At 48.8% G+C, this 15,485-nt stretch overlaps 1 protein-coding gene across 1 annotated transcript in view; it reads right to left on the reverse strand.

Moving 5' to 3' along the window:
• rreb1a (ras responsive element binding protein 1a) overlaps window positions 1-15,485 on the reverse strand; it is a 69,104-nt gene that overhangs the window by 13,754 nt on the left and 39,865 nt on the right. Inside the window, exons 2-11 of the mRNA XM_070852634.1 lie at window positions 15,302-15,394; window positions 14,966-15,215; window positions 14,769-14,838; window positions 14,010-14,096; window positions 13,076-13,239; window positions 5,769-5,904; window positions 5,520-5,665; window positions 1,182-1,371; window positions 799-1,101; window positions 16-487 (exon numbers count right to left, since the gene is read on the reverse strand). Of these exons, the coding sequence (XP_070708735.1) occupies window positions 16-487; window positions 799-1,101; window positions 1,182-1,371; window positions 5,520-5,665; window positions 5,769-5,904; window positions 13,076-13,239; window positions 14,010-14,096; window positions 14,769-14,838; window positions 14,966-15,215; window positions 15,302-15,394 (1,911 nt within the window). The remainder of the gene's footprint in view (window positions 1-15; window positions 488-798; window positions 1,102-1,181; window positions 1,372-5,519; window positions 5,666-5,768; window positions 5,905-13,075; window positions 13,240-14,009; window positions 14,097-14,768; window positions 14,839-14,965; window positions 15,216-15,301; window positions 15,395-15,485) is intronic.

Genomic DNA, 15,485 nt, shown 5'->3' on the forward strand with positions numbered 1-15,485 from the left:
TTGATTGACACCCACCTTGACCTCCAGCAAATCCCGGAGCTTTGGCCAGAGGTGGGAGGGTCAGCCCCATCTGATTCGGCGCTGCACTCGCCACTTTGAGGATCTGCTGGATGTCTGCCAGCTCCATGAGCCCGGCTCCACCCGCCTCCCCGGGTTTGACCCCCGAAGAGGCGGCGCTCCCGGTTGCGGCGCTGCCGTCGGGCTGCAGGAGGAAGCCGGTCTGGAAGGGCTGCAGGGAGAGCAGGCTGAGGGCGTCTCTCTGGGAGAGGCCCTGCAGGGCGGAGGCCGAGCCCGACGCCTCCAGCAGCGGGATGCTGAGGGCCGCCAGACCGCCGACGCCCAGACCCACAGTCAGCCCCAGACCTCCGGACAGGTAGGCGGAGGCCGGCTCCTGGGGGAGACTGGAGGACGGCGGCTCCACGTGAATCACCTTGATGCTGTCCAGGTGGGCCTGATGGATCTCATCGTCCGTGGGACCAGCCTTCACCTGAGAGAGACAGAGAGAGAGGTGGTGATTCTTCTTCTGGTGACGTCGTTTCTTGGAGGACCTTCTTCTTCTTCATGTCCCTAAAATGTGTCCAACCTCAGCTAGAAGGTTCCAGAAGTCACTAAACCAGAATCAGAGAGAAAACAACTTGCAACTCGGCGTTCAACATCCAGTCTGAAGTCTGAGCTTTCAGCTGCAGAAAGAATTCATCTTCTGTCTGTTACAGTTTTTATTTTAGATCCATTTAACCAGGAAGATGCATTTTACTTTGAAATCTTACCATACAGATGCATTTTATTTTGAAATCTTACCTTAGAGATGTGCTGAAGGCCCAGGCCCTCCAAGAACCTTGCCTGCTCAGAGGGCACGACGTCTTTCTCACCCTCCTGACCGTCGTTCTCACCGCCGTTTTCTGCTGCTCCGTCATCCGCCTTGATCTCAGCTTCCTGGGCGGCGGCGGCGTTGTTGGCGGCGGCGGTCGGGGGTTTTTCGGGGTGGGAGGTGGTTTTATGGAGGTCCAGGGCAGAGCGGAGGGGGAAGGCTTTGTCGCATGAGTCGCAGACGAAGCGGTGGAACTTACTGATGCAGCGGCGAAGGTTTGTCTCGCACCAGACCTGGAAGGGAAAAGCAGCGATTTAACGGGGAGCCGAGTATAAACAGCGGCGTGGCCCTTTAAAGCGGCGCGCGGCGCTACCTGTGCGATGTGAGCGAACTTCTTGCAGGAGAAGTCGATGAAGGCCAGGTCGTTGAAGCCGGTGGGGATGGAGGGGTTGTTCTGGATGAAGGGGCGGCCGCTCGGGTCCTGGGGGAGGAGCTTGTGAACGCCGGCGTTGTGACGCAACAGGCCGCGGTGCGTCCGGAACGACAGGCAGCAGAGGTCACACCTGCAGACACGCCGTCACGGCAACACGCCAAAACACCAGATTAGAAACTGGATATCTGAGGTTTTAACTGTTGGTTCGACAAAAAAAGATTTTTCTAACATTTTGATGGCGACTCATTTTATCAATAAATCAAAGACGTCGAACTCGTCTGAGAGCGTGTGTGTTATAGGTGAGTGTGTGTGTGTGTGTGTGTGTTATAGGTGAGTGTGTGTGTGTGTGTGTGTGTGTGTGTGTGTGTTATAGGTGAGTGTGTGTGTGTGTGTGTGTGTGTGTGTGTGTGTTATAGGTGAGTGTGTGTGTGTGTGTGTGTGTGTTATAGGTGAGTGTGTGTGTTATAGGTGAGTGTGTGTGTGTGTGTGTGTGTGTGTGTGTTATAGGTGAGTGTGTGTGTGTGTGTGTGTGTGTGTTATAGGTGAGTGTGTGTGTGTGTGTGTGTGTGTCTGTTATAGGTGAGTGTGTGTGTTATAGGTGAGTGTGTGTGTGTGTGTGTGTGTGTGTGTGTGTGTGTTATAGGTGAGTGTGTGTGTGTGTGTGTGTGTGTGTTATAGGTGAGTGTGTGTGTGTGTGTGTTATAGGTGAGTGTGTGTGTGTGTGTGTGTTATAGGTGAGTGTGTGTGTGTGTGTGTTATAGGTGAGTGTGTGTGTGTGTGTGTTATAGGTGAGTGTGTGTGTGTGTGTGTTATAGGTGAGTGTGTGTGTGTGTGTGTGTGTGTGTTATAGGTGAGTGTGTGTGTGTGTGTGTGTGTGTGTGTGTTATAGGTGAGTGTGTGTGTGTGTGTGTGTGTGTGTTATAGGTGAGTGTGTGTGTGTGTGTGTGTGTGTGTGTGTGTGTGTGTGTTATAGGTGTGTGTGTGTGTGTGTGTGTGTGTGTGTGTGTGTGTGTGTTATAGGTGAGTGTGTGTGTGTGTGTGTTATAGGTGAGTGTGTGTGTGTGTGTGTGTGTGTCTGTTATAGGTGAGTGTGTGTGTTATAGGTGAGTGTGTGTGTTATAGGTGAGTGTGTGTGTGTGTGTGTGTGTGTTATAGGTGAGTGTGTGTGTGTGTGTGTGTGTGTGTGTGTTATAGGTGAGTGTGTGTGTGTGTGTGTGTTATAGGTGAGTGTGTGTGTGTGTGTGTGTTATAGGTGAGTGTGTGTGTGTGTGTGTTATAGGTGTGTGTGTGTGTGTGTGTTATAGGTGAGTGTGTGTGTGTGTGTGTTATAGGTGAGTGTGTGTGTGTCTGTTATAGGTGAGTGTGTGTGTGTGATAGGTGAGTGTGTGTGTGTGTGTGTGTTATAGGTGAGTGTGTGTGTGTGTGTTATAGGTGAGTGTGTGTGTGTCTGTTATAGGTGAGTGTGTGTGTGTGTGTGTGTTATAGGTGAGTGTGTGTGTGTGTGTGTGTTATAGGTGAGTGTGTGTGTGTGTGTGTGTTATAGGTGAGTGTGTGTGTGTCTGTTATAGGTGAGTGTGTGTGTGTGTGTGTTATAGGTGAGTGTGTGTGTGTCTGTTATAGGTGAGTGTGTGTGTGTGATAGGTGAGTGTGTGTGTGTGTGTGTGTGTGTGTGTTATAGGTGAGTGTGTGTGCGTGTGTGTCTGTTATAGGTGAGTGTGTGTGTGTGTGTGTGTTATAGGTGAGTGTGTGTGTGTGATAGGTGAGTGTGTGTGTGTGTGTGTCTGTTATAGGTGAGTGTGTGTGTGTGATAGGTGAGTGTGTGTGTGTGTGTGTGTGTGTGTGTGTTATAGGTGAGTGTGTGTGCGTGTGTGTCTGTTATAGGTGAGTGTGTGTGTGTGTGTGTTATAGGTGAGTGTGTGTGTGTGTGTGTGTTATAGGTGAGTGTGTGTGTGTGATAGGTGAGTGTGTGTGTGTGTGTGTCTGTTATAGGTGAGTGTGTGTGTGTGTCTGTTATAGGTGAGTGTGTGTGTGTGTGTGTTATAGGTGAGTGTGTGTGTGTGTGTGTGTGTGTGTGTGTGTTATAGGTGAGTGTGTGTGTGTGTGTGTGTTATAGGTGAGTGTGTGTGTGTGTGTGTGTGTGTTATAGGTGAGTGAGTATGTGTGTGTGTGTGTGTGTGTGTGTGTGTTATAGGTGAGTGTGTGTGTGTGTGTGTGTGTGTGTGTGTGTGTGTGTGTGTGTGTGTGTGTGTGTGTGTGTGTGTGTGTGTGTGTGTGTGTGTTAACCCCTGGTCCTGCTCTTGTTAAGCGCTGACAGCTGCTCAGTGTCTGCTGCAGTCACACACTCTTATCACACAGTGTGAGTGTGTGTGTGTGTGTGTGTGTGTGTGTGTGTGTGTGTGTGTGTGTGTGTGTGTGTGTGTGTGTGTGTGTAATCCCCTCGGACACGTCGTCAGAGGATTTTTTTTGGGGGGGGGGGGGGGGACCATATGTGGACCAGCACTTGTTGAGCTCTCCACCTCCCTCTGTCTCCATCACTCCTCCTCCTTCCTTCATCCCTCCATCTTTGCTCACACCCCAGTGTGTGTGTGTGTGTGTGTGTGTGTGTGTGTGTGTGTGTGTGTGTGTGGAGGCTAATCCCACAGAGGTTGGCTAAAGTCCAGAGATTTACCCTCCGTGTATCTTTCCTTCCTTCCTTTGCTTAACTTCCTTCCTTCCTCACTCATTTGTTCTTCATGTTTACATCGTTCATTACCCACAATGCAACACGGCCGCTGACAGTCACAGACTGAGGTGTGTTATGATAAACAATAAAGAATGAAGCTGAACTGATACAGTTCTTCATCCCTCCTTCTCTCTCCCCCTCCATCACTGCATCCCTCTCTCTCCCCCATTCTTCTCTCCTTCTCTCCCCTTCCATCCCTCTCTCCCCCTCCATCCCTCTCTCTCCCCCATTCTTCTCTCCTTCTCTCCCCTTCCATCCCTCTCTCCCCCTCCATCCCTCTCTCTCCCCCTCCATCCCTCTCTCCCCCTCCATCCTTCCATACCTCTCTCTCCCCTTCCATCCCTCTCTCCCCCTCCATCCCTCTCTCTCCCCCTCCATCCCTCTCTCCCCCTCCATCCTTCCATACCTCTCTCTCCCCTTCCATCCCTCTCTCCCCCTCCATCCCTCTCTCTCCCCTTCCATCCCTCTCTCTCCCCTCCATCCCTCTCTCCCCCCTCCATCCCTCTCTCCCCCCCTCCATCCCTCCATCCCTCTCTCCCCCCTCCATCCCTCTCTCCCCCCCTCCATCCCTCCATCCCTCTCTCCCCCCTCCATCCCTCTCTCTCCCCTTCCATCCCTCTCTCCCCCCTCCATCCCTCTCTCCCCCCCTCCATCCCTCCATCCCTCTCTCCCGTCGATCCTCTTACAGGCTGATTAGTGGATTTACTCCATAACGAGCTCAGCCTGCTCTCCTCCTCTTTCAGTCCTCCATCTCTCTCTTTTTATTTATTTACTTCTCCTCCTCCCTTTCCTTCTTTGTCTTCACTTCCTTCCTTCCTTCCCTTCTCTTATCGTACTTCCTTCCTTTATTCTTTCCTTCACTTGTTTCTTTTTTCTCATTTCAAACTTTGTGTGTGGGTTTGTTGGGAGTGTGTCGCCATGGTGACAGACGCTCTGTTTTTCCTCCTCTTTGGGACGGGTGTGTGTGTGTGGGGGGTGTCGTCATGGTAATGACGCCTGGCGTCCTCCTCCTCCTCCCCCTCCCTCTGACTTATGTCTCTCTCTCTTTTTCTACCTTCCATCCATCCCTCCATCTTTTTACCTCTTAATTACCGCTTTGCTCCTCTTCCTCCTCTTCCTCTGTGTTTTAAATAAATAATGAGGCTGGTTAGCTTAGCCTAGCCTAGCTTATCTTAGCTTAGCATAAAGACGTACCTCAGCGTGGTGTGTGTGTGTATGTGTGTGTGTGTACCTCAGTGTGGTGTCGGGGGGTGTGTGTGTGTGTGTGTGTACCTCAGCGTGGTGTGTGTGTGTGTGTACCTCAGCGTGGTGTGTGTGTGTGTACCTCAGCGTGGTGTGTGTGTGTGTGTACCTCAGCGTGGTGTGTGTGTGTGTGTGTGTATCTCAGCATGGTGTCAGGGTGTGTGTGTGTGTGTGTGTACCTCAGCGTGGTGTGTGTGTGTGTGTGTGTGTGTGTGTACCTCAGCATGGTGTCAGGGTGTGTGTGTGTGTGTGTGTGTGTGTGTGTGTGTACCTCAGCGTGGTGTGTGAGTGTGTGTGTGTGTGTGTGTGTGTACCTCAGCGTGGTGTCAGGGTGTGTGTCCATGTGTGCGTCCAGCTCCAGTCTGGAGCTGCAGGTCTTGAAGCAGATGGGACAGGGCAGCAGCTCCTCCTCGGCTCCTCGGACCGTCGCCGACTCCTCTGACGCTGCGTCCTCCACCACCTCCACACACACACACACACACACACACACACACACACACACACGTCACTACGCTATCTCTACACGCAGCTGATGTCATGGCGCTCTTGGCAGGCGTCTCTACCTTCTTGCTGGGCGGCTCCTCGCCGCTCTCCTCCTCCTGCCTCCTCTTGACGGACGGACGGCGGCGCTTGTTGGGGGAGGGGGGGCTGACGGGCAGCAGGCCGCTGGCGGGGTCCTTCTCGTGGATCTTCATATGTCTGATGAAGAGTGACGAAGACTCAGAGGTTAGTTAGTGAGCTCATTAATGATCAGCAAAGTTATTCATGTTCATAATGTAATTTACTTTATTATTATTATTATTATTATCATCACTAGGTGGTGACAAGGAGATGAGGAAAGGGAACCAAAGAAAAGGAGTCAAGATGAGGAGAGGAAACAAGGAGATGAGACCAGACGTTGAGCAAAGAGGGGATGAAGGGAAAGGACAGAGGAAACGAGGAGAGATAAAGAAAAGGAGGAGGAGAGGAGACGAAGGAAAGGAGGAAGGAAGGAAATAAGAAAGGAGAAGAGGATGTGAGGAGAAACAAGAGAAGAAGAATCAAGGAGGGAGGAGACGTAGGAGGTGAGGGAGCAGGGGAGGAGGAGGTGGGATTGGATCATCTATTAATAGGACCCCACAGGCAGCAGGCTGGACGCCCATAAGAGGTCCTGACAGAGTCAGCAGGTCTGGGACCAGCTGACAGGAAGTGGTTTATTAACCAATCAGGTGAGAGGAGGGAAGCAGAGGGGGCGGGGCAACCAGAGAGCAAAGTTTCACTGTGACTCCTGAACCGACCAATCAGAGAGCAGGAAACACGCAGAGTCAGCAGAGACACAGTGTGTGTGTGTGTGTGTGTGTGTGCTGCTATATTCAACATATAAGTACATACACACACACACACACACACACACACACACAGACGTAGTAATGACAGTACTTGTAGTAATAGCAGTAACAGTATTTGTAGTTGAAGTAGTAGTATTTGGATTAGTAGTATTTATAGTAGTAATAGTTGTATTTTCAGTTGTATTATTTGTAGTAGTAGTAACAGTATTTGTGGTAGTAGTAGTAATAGTATTTGCTTTAGTAGTATTTGTAGTAGTAGTAGTATTTGTATTAGTAGTTTGTGAACTGTATTAACTTCTGGAGTCTGATGGAAGGTAGTACTACAGTAGTACTACTGACAGCAGTACAAATACAACACAATGCAGTACTGTGACCTTCCTCCTGCCTGCAGTTCCTCTACATCACCACAGGGGCGCTGTTGAGCCAGTTTTCACTCTAACAGGTTTAACTTTTACCCTCAGGGGGGAGGAAAGAGGAAGAGGAGGGAGGAAGGAAGGAAGGAAAGGAAGGTAGGAGGGAGAGGATGGAGGAAGGATGGAAGGAAGGAAAGGAAGGTAGGAAGGAAAGGAGAGGAGGAAGTGACGGAGGATCGAGGGCAGAGGGATGAACTGAACTTTTCTCTTCTTCTCTGCTCGGCTCAGACGTGCGGCGGCCGCTGCCAGCCCATAATAGTATGCTGGGATACGTCGCCGCGGCAACCAGGCCCGGCGGCCCTCACAGCCGAGCAGACGGAGGGTCGACATGTGATGCTGCCTCTGGTCTCGCAAAACCTGGACCAAGTTTAACTAAAACCACACTCCAAATAAGATTAAAGTAATTCTGGAATTAATTAAAAGGGAACATAGGAGTTTCTTTTTAAATTAAAATATTAGATATTAGAAATTCTGTTTTTACTTTTAATTAATGCCAAACTTCTCAGGAAATTAAACCAAACTACTTTATTGTTTTTTACTTTTTAATAAAACCATTTTTTCTGTCAAACTTAACGAAGGAATCAGCAGGTCCGAGAGTCTGAGAGCTCGCTGTAAATCTTTAATAGTTTCATATAAATCTGGAAATAATCAAAAAATTTGAGGATTCAGAAACTTCAGGAACACAAGAGGTTACGACATGAGACACATTTAAGATTCGGCAATATTTCTACCAACCAACTGAACTTCTTCGTGCTTTAATGGAGGGAAACAACTCAAGGAGAACAGAGCCGGACCACAGCCGAAACAGAGCCAAAACAGAGCCGGACCACAGCCGAAACAGAGCCAGAACAGAGCCGGACCACAGCCAGAACAGAGCCGGACCACAGCCGGAACAGAGCCGGACCACAGCCGAAACAGAGCCAAAACAGAGCCGGACCACAGCCGAAACAGAGCCAGACCACAGCCAAAACAGAGCCGGACCACAGCCGAAACAGAGCCAGACCACAGCTGGAACAGAGCTGGACCACAGCCGGACCACAGGCGGAACAGAGCCAAAACAGAGCCGGACCACAGCCGAAACAGAGCCAGACCACAGCCAAAACAGAGCCGGACCACAGCCGAAACAGAGCCAGACCACAGCTGGAACAGAGCCGGACCACAGCCAGAACGGAGCCGGACCACAGCCAGAACAGAACCGGACCACAGCCGAAACAGAGCCAGAACAGAGCCGGACCACAGCCAGAACAGAGCCGGACCACAGCCGAAACAGAGCCAGAACAGAGCCGGACCACAGCCAGAACAGAACCGGACCACAGCCGGAAAAGAGCCAGACCACAGCCAGAACAGAGCCGGACCACAGCCGGAACAGAGCTGGACCACAGCCGGACCACAGCCAGAACAGAACCGGACCACAGCCGAAACAGAACCAGACCACAGCCGAAACAGAACCAGACCACAGCTGGAACAGAGCTGGACCACAGCCGGACCACAGGCGGAACAGAGCCGGACCACAGGCGGAACAGAGCCGGAACAAAGCCAGACCACAGCCGAAACAGAGCCAGAACAGAGCCGGACCACAGCCGAAACAGAGCCAGAACAGAGCCGGACCACAGCCGAAACAGAACCAGACCACAGCTGGAACAGAGCTGGACCACAGCCGGACCACAGGCGGAACAGAGCCGGACCACAGCCGGACCACAGGCGGAACAGAGCCGGAACAAAGCCAGACCACAGCCGAAACAGAGCCAGAACAGAGCCGGACCACAGCCGAAACAGAGCCAGAACAGAGCCGGACCACAGCCGAAACAGAGCTGAATCACAGCCGAACCAGAGACCAAAGAGAACCGGAGCAGAGCATACAGCCAGAACAGATCCGAACCAAAGCTGAACCAGAATCGGACCACAGCCAGAACAAAACGCAGCCTTGCCCGGTGGAGCAGCGGCGTCAGTCCGTCATGTAGAGCAGAGTAGTTTAAACGATTAGTGGCTAAAAAAACATACTTGAGTAAAGAGTAGAAAAGTTTAAAGTTCCAAATGGATGGAGGTTATAACAGTTATTTTTTAAGCCTTATAGCAAAAAGTTCTGTGTGAATTTATGGTTTTGCTGGTAAAGCATTGTGTAGATCTGGGGGCTTTTATTGTGAAGGAGTAAGGGAAGGGGTGTGTGTGATGCTCTGTGGTCGACACAAACTAACAAACTATAAAAAAAGAAAATGGAAATCTGACATCTGAGTGGCGAAACTAGTTCCACATTTCAGGGAAAATGGATTCCCCGTTCATCTGCAGCAGATTCTTATTTCCTGCCTCCCGTTTCTTCCTCCTCTGTTCTGCTGCTGCGTCACACGTTTTGGGACCTTTTTTTTCAAAATACTCAATTTCTCTAAATTTGTCTTTTTAATTGGCAACAAAACAATTTCAGATTTTGCCAAATCTGGGTGGGAATTCATCACACGGCGAGTCAGATCCTCAGGTTTCCCTCCGTCTTTCCATCCATCGCTTTCATCCGACTCTCTTCTGAATCTCTTTCCTTCTCTTCGTCCCTCCCTCCCCCCCCCCCCCCCCTCTCTCCCCCGTTTGAAGACGAGTAGGAAAATCTCATGTTTCACATTTCAAAGGATGCTCTGCTGCAAAATGGATTCCTCCTCTCCCTCCCTCCTCCCTCTGCTTCTCTTTTCCACTCTCCATCCACACAGGCCTCCTTTTTTTTCCCCCTACAGCAGCAGCAGCGACATTCCCGCTTCCCTCCCTTCCCTCTTCTTCTCTCTACGTCTGCCTCGTAAATGAACACTGCATGTGAAAAAAAAAAAAAGAGGCGCAGGACTTTTTTTTTGTTGTTTTGTGTTAAAACACTCGCAGGACTCTGAGAAAGTGACGCAACCGTTTCCAGGGCGTGTTGATGGGAATCAGCATCCTGATCGTCTGCAGCCTGCAGGAGGCCCCGAGACTTCGCCTCGTCTTTCAGCAGAGAGAGAGAGAGAGAGACAGAGAGAGAGAGTCGCCAAACCGGACCGCCGGCTTCAGGCTGCTGCAGGTGAGACCAGGACATGAAGCAGCTGCCGCGGGCTTCGGGGTGCGTTCCAACCGGCGGCTCCACTTTGGAGCCAGTTCAGTAAAATGTCTGTTCTTTCAGTAGCAAAGAGAAACTGAATCAGCGGCTTTACGGGAACACGGTGGGAAAACTCACCATATGTGACCTGCTCAGCATCACACAGCACACAGTTAAGGCCTTTCCACGCCGCTGCACGGCAAACTCCCGGTAACGGCTCAGCAACTACCCGACAACCACCCGGTAACTAGCTAGCTTTAGCTCACTCTTCATAGTTAGCTAGCACCGTGTTATTGGGACACATCAGATCAATTGGGAGATTATTTCCGTACAACCGCCCCGACAATCATCCTGACGGCCAACCTGGCAATCGCCTTGGCAACCACCCTGACAACCACCCTGACAATCACCCTGGCACCCACTAGCTTTAGCTCGCTCTTTATAGCTAGCTAGCACCGTGTTATTGGGAACAGAACAGCTGGCAGATTTCCATCCAACCGTCCTGACGACCACTAATCTGTCGCAGGAGTTTCAGACTCTCTCTCTTCATCTCCTTCTCATTTTAAATGGGTACTAAACTTTTTCTTTTCACAGCTCAAAACTTCAAATGTTTTGTATTTAAGTCTCTTTAAACCTTGTTTTTGGCCTCCTGACTGATTTCCTCTTTAAAAATCACATCTTGTTTCTGACGCCTTCTTCAAATATACTTCATGCTGTGAGCGCTGATGCTGATATTTTCCACTGGACTGCTACCACAGTAACAACCTCTTTAGCAGACGTTAGGGGCAGGAAACCACGATGAAAAACACTGCGAGCACAAAAACAAACGGAGCTGTGACATCTGACAGATTTCTGTGTCCGTCTCTCTCAGCCTACAGTCATTCCTTCCTGCCCACATCTCCTCATACCATCACCGAGAGAGCAGCAGACTCCGAGGAAGCACAAAACATTCGGCCTTTTGTCCCAAACACACATCAACACGCTGCACCTTTCACTAAAGCTCTACATTTTACTGCACATCATCACAGGATCTACTTTTTCTGCCACTCCAGGCACTTTTCAAGGTCAACACTCTCTTTTTATCATCACATCTAAATTGCTACCATAAATGCATCGTTACTATAAGCTGATTTTCTAGAGGGAACTTCTTTTTCAATACGTGATATTTTTGTGCTGATGAAGACAATGTGTTGCGATCAAAAGCTCCAGGACAAGCAGAGAAAGTTGACCTTGAGTTGAGACCGTCCCTTCGTCTGGATCAACTGTAAATACTTGCTGACTTTGACTCTCCAGAAGAAATATTTTCATAAACCAAACTTCTTTAATCAAATCACAAACTTAATCTAAGGATGAAGGCCAGGTAATATGGTGGAAAGCTCCAGAAACACTTGAGTAGAGATGTTTTGGCTAATCTCAAACTTTTCCAGAAATACTTGCTTAAAGTAATTTTTTAAATTTAGTAAAATCGTAAAAATCATCTTCTAAAGAAGGTTGAGTGATACAGCTGAAAGCTCCAGAACCAACAGCCCTTTAGCGGAGATCTTTTTAAAAGCACCCCGAATCAGAGCATCATTTCTTCTGACTTTTATGTTGAAAAGGCTGAGCAGGAAGTGCCTCCTTATTTTGGGTAGCGGCAGCTCAGACTTTAAAAACGTGTTTTTTTTAGTGTAATTCTGCAGGGAAAAATACAGGTGAACTACAGGAGCACAGCTGAGCACACTGTGTGACTAATGATGCGTTTGTGCTTTATTATGAAAAAAAACTGGAGGAAGTTCTGAGTTGTAGCTGCACACAAACTGTTCTCAAGGTTCAAACTGCTTTTTGGGAGTAAAAATTCAAGTTTTCAAGCACTTTCAAGGCATCTAAACCAAGAGATTTCCAGACTCTAGAAAGCCCTCATCACCACAATATATTGAGAAAAATAAAGTTTACAATATTCCTTTACACCCACTGAGATCAGTGTATACACAAACAAATATGATGAGTGATTGTGTTGATCTAACACCAGACTACATTATAAAAACAAGCATTTTTTACAGAGTTCATTCAAATTCAAGTATATTCTTCTCCATCCTCTTAAGGAAACACACCACAGGCAAAAATCTGGCTTCTTTTGGGCTATTCTGCTTCCTTAACACGTCTCCTTTCAGACTAGTGGAAAGAAAACATCCACATTTAGGTGTTTATTTTACTTCACTTTCTCCTAAATTCACATCTTTAAAAGCCGTTTTCTCTAAATGAGTTTTTTTTCTCACTTCATCTCCACTTCAGCTGCACCAAACTCTCCAGTTTTATTCTGCCCTTTAATCTGAAGGTTTTTACACTGGGGTTTGGCTCTATTAACATTTTATTAACATGATCAGCTGGAGGAGTTTCACGGTGATATCTGTTAGTTGCAACTCAAACTCAACTACATATTCAATGGTGTTTTTCCATTTTTCTTATTTAGAAGATTTCTGGTGTTTCCACTCAGGTCGCTTTTAGGTGTTACAAGACGATGAAATTAGTGTTTAAACTAAAACAAAACTAAAGTCCATTCAAAAACAGCAGGTTTTAAGAGTTTTCTTCTCTGTTGGATCTCACCTCTGACTGGTTTGTCTGTTTTGAAAATGTGAGGTCATACACACCCAGCCGAGGTTGATGAAGGTCAGACATTCATTAACATGGAGGTTCATAGCGCGCGCGCGCACACACACACACACACACACACACACACACACACACACACACACACACACACACACACACACACACACACACACACACTGCTGCAGGGACCGTTGAGTCTGATGGTGGAGGCTGGACTTAACTGATAAATGACTGGGCGTTGTTCTGTGTGTGTGTGTGTGTGTGTGTGTGTGTGTGTGTGTGTGTGTGTGTGTGTGTGTGATGGGGATGGATGGTTTAAAGTCGTCTTCTCACTTCCTGTGTAACCCCCCCCCGCCACACACACACACACACACACACACACAGGGCCAGTTTGTGCTCCCATCACGGTTGACTGGGGACCGGGTTAAACGCCAACTTCCTCTGCCTGAAGTTACACGGTGTGTGTGTGTGTGTGTGTGTGTGTGTGTGTGTACCGGTGCATGTTGCCGTTGGTGGTGAAGGTCTGTCCGCAGATGTTACACTTGTAGGGTCTCTCGCCGCTGTGGACCAGCATGTGTCTGTCGAGCGACGAGGCCGAGCTCAGGCACTTCCCACAGATGCTGCAGGAGTGGTCCGTCGCTCCGGTGTCTGCGTTGTGCTGCGGAGGCGAAGGTCCGTACATACGTCAGCGCACGCCGACAACCACAGACTACTGCTGCTACTAGTAGCCACAACAGTGCTAACACTTCACATTCACTCATCATCACGTTCGTCACACAGTACAAAGCAGTTTGTGCCTGATTTAGTTAAAGGAGAAGTTTGGCAAGAAAGTGTTGGAACTGGTCCAGTAGATCACCTCAGCCAGCAGACACCAAACGGGCTGCAATGGCTGCAACGTGATCCTTTGGGACAACTGCACCTGATCACAGTAGGTCCACTAAAAGAGCTTGTTTGATCCACTGACAGGCTCAGAGTGTTATTCTAAGTGTGTGACAGCATCATGGAAAGGATCCCTACAGAGAGAGACCTGGAAGATCCTTTTGGTTTAACCACAAACAGCACACACACCAGACTACATTCACTAAAACAGGGGTTTTAGCTCATAAAACATCAGAGTTGCTGGTCTACTCTAGTTTGTTTTTGTTAATGTGTGACTTTGTGGTGTTTTAAAGGTTTACTTCAGATTCACCACAATAGTTGTTGTAACACAAAACAACACAAACAAACTAACTGATAGAGCCAGCAGTAGACCAGCAACTCTGATGTTTTATGAGGCAAAATTCCCAGTTTTGTCAATGGAGTCTGGTGTGCTTTCAGAAGACGTTTGTGCAAATGTAGAAATACTGGAGTATCCTGTAAAATGTGTCCAAACCTCTGTTTCTCTGCAGTAGTAGTAGTAGTAGTAGTAGTGGTAGTAGTGGTGTTTACCTGTCTGATGTGCATGGTGAGCTGGTGTTGGGTCTGACAGTCTTTGTCACACAGCGGACAGATGAAAGCTGAGCTGTCTTTGGTGTCCTGGATAAAAAAAAAAAAACAGGTCACATCTTATGTTCCTGTGTTCATGATCCTCTAACAACACTGAGACACTGATCAATACGAACACACACATGCTGTAGTTTGCTCTGACTCAGTCACACACACACACACTGTCCGGATGCACCAAACACACACTCACTACAGACACACGTGAATTCGTCCACTGCTGAAAATAGTCCCCAACAAAAGCATGTTAAAAATGTGTGTGTGTTTTTTTTAATGAAAATCACCTGAATCATCCCAGACCTGACACACACACACACACACACACACACACACACACACACACACACACACACACACACACACACACACACACACACACACACACACACACACACACACACACACACACACACACACACACACACACACACACACACACACACACACACACACACACACACACACACTCAAACAGCCAGTGAAGCACTACTTCCTTTTTCCTGTTTCAGCCACAGGAAGTGATGATGCGGCATGGAATGCAGCAGTGCATGATGGGGGATGAGAGGCAAAATGTATCACAATGACGAGAGGAGAAGAAGAGAGGAGAGCGTGAACGTGGTGCGTCTTGAGGAGGGTAAGGCGTCATCATAGATGTGTGTGTGTGTGTGTGTGTGTGTGTGTGTGTGTGTGTGTGTGTGTGTGTACCTGGTTGCGGCGAGCGTTGCGGCTGGGCGGGGCTCTCATGGCGGCCGTGAGCGACTTACTGGGGGAGGGGCTTAAAGCAGAGAGGAACAAAGTGTCACCAGTGTACCAGGTAAAATTAGTGCTTTTGTGAATGGAGTCTGGTGCGTTTGAAGACAGCAAAAACCAGCGGTATGATCCTTTAAATAGTCAGTATTCACCTCGGGGAGGGCCCGGCGGAGGAGTTGGCTGAGGTGACTCCACTCCCTCCTTCGCCGTCTCCGCCGTTGATGGTCCCTGCTGCTGACATCACTGCTGACATCATGGCGTTGATGGAGGACAGGTCTCCTCCACCTTCAGCTCCCATGATACCTCCTCCACCTCCTCCTCCTCCTCCTCCACCTCCTCCTCGGTCTCCGTTCTGTAGCTTCTCTCCTCCGCTCGCCGACTCCTCCATCACTCCGTTGATCGCTGCATCGTGAAATTTCAGGTTGTGATTGCGCTCCTTTTTTCTCCGGCTAAAATACATCAAATTTTGAATGAAGTTCTGAACGTACCTTTGAGGTTATTGTGCGTTTTCTCCTCTGTTAGCTTCGACTCCTCCTCAGTTATATCTTCACGCTGCTCCTCTGTGGAGTTTTCCATGACTGCTGAAATATGTACAAACAAAACCAACTTTAAGATAAAGTTACATGCACATTTTCATTTGAGCTTTTCTGCATTTTAGTCACCATAAAAGCT

Source organism: Pempheris klunzingeri, chromosome 21 (assembly GCF_042242105.1).
Source record: "Pempheris klunzingeri isolate RE-2024b chromosome 21, fPemKlu1.hap1, whole genome shotgun sequence".
Taxonomy (NCBI): domain Eukaryota; kingdom Metazoa; phylum Chordata; class Actinopteri; order Acropomatiformes; family Pempheridae; genus Pempheris; species Pempheris klunzingeri.